Source organism: Panicum virgatum, chromosome 8K (genome assembly GCF_016808335.1).
Source record: "Panicum virgatum strain AP13 chromosome 8K, P.virgatum_v5, whole genome shotgun sequence".
Lineage (NCBI taxonomy): Eukaryota > Viridiplantae > Streptophyta > Magnoliopsida > Poales > Poaceae > Panicum > Panicum virgatum.
Window position 1 is genome coordinate 18492938 of NC_053143.1, and position 8146 is coordinate 18501083.

At 39.1% G+C, this 8146-nt stretch overlaps 1 protein-coding gene across 1 annotated transcript; it reads right to left on the bottom strand.

The window, feature by feature from the left end:
• Positions 1 to 1186: 1186 nt before the first annotated feature.
• LOC120645530 (pterocarpan synthase 1-like) lies at positions 1187 to 2124 on the bottom strand. The gene is made up of 3 exons (XM_039922314.1): positions 1745 to 2124; positions 1359 to 1551; positions 1187 to 1192 (listed from the first exon to the last, which is right to left on the bottom strand). Exons 1-3 carry the CDS (start codon positions 2110 to 2112, stop codon positions 1187 to 1189), a joined length of 567 nt encoding a protein of 188 aa, XP_039778248.1. The 5' UTR covers positions 2113 to 2124.
• Between the last annotated feature and the right edge of the window lie 6022 nt (positions 2125 to 8146).

An 8146-nucleotide genomic window follows, 5' to 3' on the forward strand; every position in this document is an offset into this window, starting at 1 on the left:
GCTCCAAAATATTCTATTAGGTTTCTTTTCTTATTCTTTCTTCTTTCTGCCACAATAGGTCTGATTTTTTTTATAAAACTAACAGTTTTGTGATAATATGTAGGATCCTATCAAGATTTTTTTCTAAAAAAAGTGCTTGTTTGTTCCCTGCAAAATACCAAATCAGGATGATACTTATTCTCACTTTTCTTCTAGTGTTGTTTTGCAGCTGCAGAGTCAGTCTTGCATGATAACAAGGCCCTTAGGAACAAGTGTCTTGTTCCAATGGTGAGCTTCATGAGCCTGCCTTGTTTTCTCTTTCTGCAGCTAGCAACAGGATAATTGATCAGATCGCTAATGCTATGTTTTGATAATGCACACTCCATGAGCTACACTGTTATTTGGTCAAATTTAAGATTGTTTGACTTCTCAAGAAGCTGAGCTTTACATTTTTGTGGAACTAACGGAGGGAGTATGTGGGATAGTTGCCATGATCACATGAGCACCCTGATTAGACAGAGCATCCGTGTCTATCAGAATGGATCAACAACTATGAAAATTTAATTATTGTAATTATGTCATAAATTGTTGAGTATAAATAATTGGCATATGGGTTAAATTTTTTAAGTGAATCATTTTAATTATTAAATTGCTGGTTATTTGATTACTGTTTTTAAAATATATCCTTACCTCATGTATATTGTTAGTATAAATATAAATCATTGTTTATGTTATATTCTATTAATACAAATTCTTATTTATTTGATTTTTTAAAACACGTGGATGCGACACGTGCACCTCCACTAGTTGTGTAAACACATTTTGATATGCACCAAAACGATATAGATGGTTCCAAGCATTAGTCAAAGCATTGCATAAGGAAGCTCAAACTATGAAACATGGGTCTCTTGCTAGGAAAGATAGTTCCCGAGCTACAAACAAATGTATCAATAATCGACAAACATGAGAAGAAATGGTTCCGCTGGAAGGGTAATACCACAAAAGACTAACCATAACTCTGCCAAGCAAGTACTGGACCTAGCTTGGTCTAATACCACAAACAAAAACACACTAAAGTTTCGACAAACAACATTATTTATTCAAATATTAACTGTGCCAATACTTTGTGAATTGAATTCACGATTCCAATCGGCTGATAGCATCATTCGATCTCACTAGTTCCACTTCGATCCAACGGTGCTGCACCTTAGACCTGTAGAAAGAAAAAAAAATCAAAATCGGTGCAGACGTTGTGTGCTAGAAATTGGCATTAGCAAAATAAAAACACACAATATATATGTACATACATATTTCTTAAATACACAATCATATATTTAACCTTGTTGTCAAATCTAAAAAGTTAAGGAGTATTTATTTACCGCTGGCTCTGGAGTGTGGAATACATGAATATCAAGCTCCTTTATGGCATCAGTGGCGGTACTACTCTGCGAATTTATGAACTTGATTGTTCCATGCGCACTAGCAAATGCTGCAGTCCCACCCGTAATTGACCATTCACCATTTGGTTTTACCTCTGTGATCCCCGACACCTCAAGTGTGGACCCTGCAAAACTATTTAGCGCACAAGAAGAGATCAAGTTTCAGGTATCACAATTAATTATGTCTACCATAATGGTCCTAACATTATGGGTTTTATGACTTTACGTATTTTGGCAATATAATCTCGTAGATATAAAATAATAATACTTTCTACAAAAAAGGAAGAGTCCACGAACTACATGATGTGGGTAGATGTTGTTTTTACCTGCCGTCGCGGAACACTATGGTGTGAGCTGTGTACCAGCTGGTGGTGGCTTGACCAGCTTGAAGATGAAAGCCTTGCAGACGCCCCACAACATTTTCAGTCGCACTGAGCCCTGTGGTGAGAACCCAATCGTGGACTATCATTGTGCCAAACCCTATAGGTTCCGGAGAGCTTACCATGGTATATTCGTTCCGGTTTGTAACACCTGGCAAGTGAGGGAACTGGTGCAAGTACATATGAAGGCGAGTCTCATTCTCTTGGCAGCACTTGCACGGATTTGGAAGGATGTCTTCAAGGATGTTGCCCTTGGCGAGGATTGCTGGCAGGAATACAAAGAGAAAAATCAAGGTGCGAGAGGGAGTAGTCATGTTTGTATGATTGTGTTGGCTGGAGTTGCGAGTGGAAGATAGGGAAGTCTCGAGTTTGTATACTGTTTGTGCTGTGTGACGAATGAGGGGAAGAGAGGTGGTATTTATAGAATACCATGGAGTCCCCAACCCTTTCTTGGCTAAGAATATATGGAGCGGGAGAATCAAGAAGTGGCTGAGAAAGTATTTACAGAAAAACTTACTTTATTGCCCATTGACACTCCTAAAGATGTGTACAATGCTTGAAGGAACATATTCTAAAAAGAAAAATATATCATGAAAATGAAGCCCGCGTTATGCCTAAACTAAGGTGAAAGATGTGTACTCGATCCACAAGAAGCAAAGGAACAAGTACATGAGGTTGGCTATTTTGATATGGTGGTATGGTGGTGCAATACATAGTCCGCATGTCCTATAGCAGTTGCGTTGGGTGCAATTAATGTTATTCACATAAAACAAATCTGTTGTGACCCCGATTAACATGCATCATTGTTTGAATTCGGGCACATTTGGATGTGCTAAAGTTGAGTGCTAAACATTAGCACCTATTAGCACTCATATCCCTACTAAAGTTTCTGAGTTTGGGCTAAAGTTTAGCTCACCCCATTAGCAATTCTATATTGGATGGGCTGTGCTAATTAAAATCTAACACTTTTCGGCATTAGCACTTGGATCCAAACACCCTGGGCCCCTTCATCTTGCCAATGTGGCTCCACCCATCAACCAGATCTATATATCTATTAGATAGGCTGTGTTTTGTTATGCAAGACCAGATCTTCCTTCATACAACTCCAAGGTCATAATGTAATGCTCATAACCTGATGACTCGAATTAACCAGATGGGCCCATTAAATGTCAAATTTGACAATCTGTACATGTTGGTCCTTGGTTGACAAGTCGACTGATGCTCACATATTATTTTATGTATAGAGTCCATGTGTAAAAGATTTGGATTCGTGAGTAATATATACTATAAAAGCTAAAACAATCGAAACATTTTCTCACTAAGATTAGGCCCGCCTTACCACTCACGGAGGCCCCACTTGACAACCCAAAGGAAAAATATAGAAAAAATATGAGTGATATGTGTAACATAGAAAAAAAATATCAAAATCACATTGTGATATGTGTAACATAGAAAAAATATCAAAATCACATTGCAATATACACAATGAATAAAAGTATTGAAACAACAATACAGAACTGTTTCGCACTACATGCTTATTAAAAATTTTATGTTTTTCTGAACTGTTTTGCAGCTCTATTTGAATTAAATGAATTTTTGGTGGAATTTTGAAAACTATTTTTAGGGGCTGGCCGGCCCCCACCCGCCCCTACAAATGGCACCCATTTTAGGGGCGGCTTGGCTTCAAAATTTGAGGGGTGTGGGGGTTGATGCCGTCAACCGCCCTTACAAATGACCGCATTGGTAGGGGCGGGTGCTAGCGTCACCCGCCTCTAAAATGCATTTTAGGGGCGGGTTAAATGCTACGATAATCCGGCTCTATTTGTAGCAACGGGTGAAATTTTGATTAGAGTGTTGCTACAGATCATTTTTGTAGTAGTGAACATGTTCTAAAAAGGAAAATATATCTTAAAAATGAAACCCGCGTTATGAATCATGTAATGTGAAAGATGTGTAATAACAATCCACAAGAAGCAAAGGCACAAGTACACGAGGATGGCTGTTTTGATATGGTGGTATGGTGGTGCAATGCATAGTCCGGTATGTCCTAGCAGTTGCGTTGGGTACAATATTATTCGCGTTAAATCAATCTGTTATTGTGACCCCGATTGACGACATGCATCATTGTATGAAAATTCGGGCATGTTTGGATGTGTTAAATATGAGTGCTAAACTTTAGCACCTATTAGTACTCATATGCCTGCTAAAGTTTTTGAGTCTAGGGAAAAGTATAGCCCACCGTAGCCATCCTATTTAAAATGGGCTGTGCTAATTAAAATCTAACACTTTTTGGCATTAGCACTCGGATCCAAACACTCTGGGCCCCTTCATTTTGCCCATGTGGCTCTGCCCATCAACCAGATCTATATATCTATTCAATGGGTTGTGTTTAGTTATGCAAGACCAGATCTTTCTGCATACAACTCCAAGGTCATAATGTAATGCTCATAACCTGATGACTCGAATCAACCAAATCAGCTCATTAAATGTCACTTTTGACTATCTGTACCTGTTAGTCCTTGGTTGACATGCATGTGGATTGATGCTCCAATATTGTTTTATGTATTGATTCGAGGAGTAAGCGATTTCGATTCATGAGTAATAGAAGAAAATAAAGAACTAAATTTGGGTCCACAAAATAAGTTGATTGAAAGGGCTGAGAAAAGTTCTATTGTCTCAGTATCTTGCTACGTCATATGTGTCTTTGAGAATGACAATAATTCAGATTTAGGGGGTGTCTGTTAATGGGCTTACCATCATATTTAGGTCAATCTAGGTATCAAGGTGGGGTTTATCTCATGCATGTTGCATTAGATGGATCGAGAGGCAACAAGCCTGATTGCTAGCTGTTACAAACCGTGGCGCTCCTGGTTGCTGCCGCTTAACATGGAGGTGCATGACCATCGTGGGTGTAGACAATCACACGGGTCATTATAATTGAATCCTAACTGTGCACGTGCACGAGAGCTGCCAGGTCAGTGTTGTACAAATGGGAGGGCCACATGGCTAACATGGCCGATCACGTTGAACAACATGGCTAACATGGTACGCGGAGTACTGCGCCAGTTGGCCATTATGGATCCAAATGTTATTTTAAAAATAGATTTTGAAGACTAAGATTTATGGTGACACATGAGAACAGAATTGAATTCGGCTGGAAATTCTCAGCAGAAATATTTTTTGTTAATTTTTTGAAATCATATTGGATTTTTTACAGAGTTAACAACTTTCAAGAAAGAATAAAACTAAAGGAATATATTTCCTTTCTTAGATATAAAGAATAAAACATTCATAATTTTCTCGGTGAACTTTTGAGCCCATATCTAAATTTTCTACGGAACTGAAAGACTTTCTCAAAAGGAGAAACACAACAAAACAAAAAATAAAAGAAAAATGAAAGGGTATTCCACCCCATTTTGTACCGGGTGGTGAAATTCACCGGGTACCAAAAGAGGGGGATATTAGTTCCCACCCGTTGGCACTACTACGAAAAGGTTTTGTAGGGGTGGATAAATACCTAATTTTACGTGCACGTACGGCACCCACCCCTAGTTTCAAAACTAATAATGTTGTTTGCAGTAGCCGTTAACGTACCTGCCCCTAATATTCCATTCTCACCACCGCCCTCTCTCTACCATAAAAATGCATGTCCAACGGCAGGTGAGGGGGTGACCTGCCCATGCAAATGGGTTCCTACCAACAAATTTACCGATTTAAATTTAAAATTGTTTATTCGATTCCCTGTAATTTTTAAAAATTTAAATTCCAACCAATTTTGATCTATCAAGCTAGATTGTGATTCAATATCATAGTGATGGACATGGAGCATGTTTCGCAAATATAACTAATTACGCATATATATATATCTTTATATAGCAAATGATATTTCATCATTAGAATTGAAACTCAAATGCATGTTTTCTTCTATTTACCAACGCTACTAGAGGAGGCACAGCACGTTCTCCCACTCACGAAGACCAAGATATTTAGTCTCCATTGCTAATTCCTGGTCTTCATTAAAAAAATGTTCCCTTGGGTTAATCACTTCATGTCCAATGAAAAGACACAAATCGGCGATTACTTCTAGAAATTCTTTCTCAAAGAGTTGCCACCTCGTTCTTTGGTGGATTGTCCTGCAATTATTGACAATCCATGGAGAAAGTAAGCAAGTATTAGATATATGCAAAATTAATGTAACATAAGCACATATATCCCTACTCACCCGAGTCAAACAGGGTTGCTGAGAGGAAAAACCACACGTTGACTTATTTGGTTAACGCCATGTTAGACACTGCTGGTTTATCTAAAGCATGATGGGGGAGGCTTTATCGACTGCGAGTCATGTCCTAAATAAGTTCCAAAAAAATAAAGAATAGACTCCATATGAGATATGGATGGGGAGAAAACCATCACTTTCTTACTTGCGCACATGGGGGTGCTTGGCAAAAGTCAATGTACCAATTGACAAGACGCGCAAGTTGGGACCTAAAATAGTAGATTGTGTCTTTCTAGGATATGCTTAGAGGAGTATAGCTTATAGATTTTTAGTAGTCAAATATAAGGTAATTGATAAGCATGTTGATAGTATTATGGAATCTCGTGATGCAATATTTTTTGAGAATATATTTCCTATGAAAGATATGCATAACACTTCTAGATTTTCTTCTGAGATAACTCCTTAACCTGATGCTCCTATTGTTCCTGAGACTTCTGGATAACCAGTTGAGCATGAGGAAATCCTTGAGAAAGATGACAGTGAGGCTCCTCAAAGGAGCAAGATACAAAGGGTTGCAAATCCTTTGGTCATGATATCACTGTGTACCTTGTGGATGACACACCCACTACTATTGCTGAGGCAAATGCATCTCCGGATGCAGATGATTGGAAAGAAGCTGTCCAAAGTGAGATGGACTCGATTCTATCCAATGGTACGTGGGAACTCACTGGGCGACCTTATGGCTGTAAACCTTTGGGTTGTAAATGGGTGTTTAAGAAGAAGCTTAGGCCTGATGGTACTACTGAGAACTACAAGGTCGGATAGTAGCCAAAGGTTACACACAAAAAGAAGGCGAGGACTTCTTCGACACGTACTCACCCGTTGCTAGACTGACTACTGTTCGAGTACTGCTTTCCCTGGTTGCCTCATATGATCTTATCATTCATCAGATGGACATAAAGACAACTTTTTCTGAATGGAAAGTTGGATGAGGAGATCTATATGGATCAGCCTGATGGGTTTGTAGTGAAGGGTCAAGAGAGTAAGGTATGTAAATTGTTCAAGTCTTTGTATGGTCTGAAACAAGCGCCTAAGCAATGTCATGAGAAGTTTGACAGAACTTCAACTTCTGCGGGCTTTGTCATAAATGAGGCTGATAGATGTGTGTACTATCGCTATGGTCAGGGTACAGGAGTTATATTATGCTTGTATGTGGACGACATACTGATTTTTGGCATGAACATTGATGCGATCAATGAGATCAAGTCTTTCCTATCAAAGAGTTTTGATATGAAAGATCTGGGAGAAGCTGATGTGATTCTGAACATCAAGCTGATTAAGGGTGAGAGTGGGATTACTCTTTCGCAGTCTCATTATGTGGAGGAGATCTTGAGCCGTCTTGGCTATGTGGATAGCAAGCGTTCTCCTACCCCTTATGATCCCAGTGTGATACTCTGAAAGAACAAGAAGATTGCTAAAGATCAGTTGAGATACTCTAAGATAATTGGTTCATTCATGTACTTAGCTAGCGCAACGAGACCCAACATATCCTTTGTTGTGACCAAATTGAGCAGGTTCATGTCCAACCTGGGTACTAATCATTGGCATGCACTTAAAAGGGTTATGCGCTATCTATTTAGTACTATGAATTATGGGATTCACTATTCTGGGCACCCTACTGTGCTTGAGGGATATAGTGATTCAAACTGGTTTTCTAATGCTGATGAGCTTTACTCCACAAGTGGGTATGTGTTTACCCTTAGAGGTGGTGCGATATCATGGAGGTCTTGCAAACAGACCATCTTGACGAGGAAACCATGGAAGCAGAACTTACTGCTTTAGGTACAGCCACTGTAGAGGCAGAATGGCTGCGTAAGCTCTTGATGGACTTGCCTGTTGCTGTATCCAAAGTAGTAAGTTCTGCTTCCATGTTTAAAGTGAACAGTGCTAAGGATAATGTAAAGTCATCAAGACACGTTAAAAGATGACTGAAGTCTATGAGGAAGATGAGAAACTCCGGAGTAATAAGCGTGACTTATATTCAAACCGACAAAAAAACCTGGCAGATCCCTTTACAAAATGGCTATCACAGAATGTGAGAGAAGGTGCATCGAGGGAGAAGGGTTTGAGAC

What these genes read in the sequence shown, in the direction of transcription:
- LOC120645530 (XM_039922314.1), bottom strand. Translation starts at nt 2,112, where the DNA reads ATGACTACTCCCTCTCGCACCTTGATTTTTCTCTTTGTATTCCTGCCA. An exon ending in ATAGTGTTCCGCGACGGCAG is followed by an intron (nt 1,552 to 1,744) that starts GTAAAAACAACA and finishes TGCGCTAAATAG; the next exon opens with TTTTGCAGGGTCCACACTTG.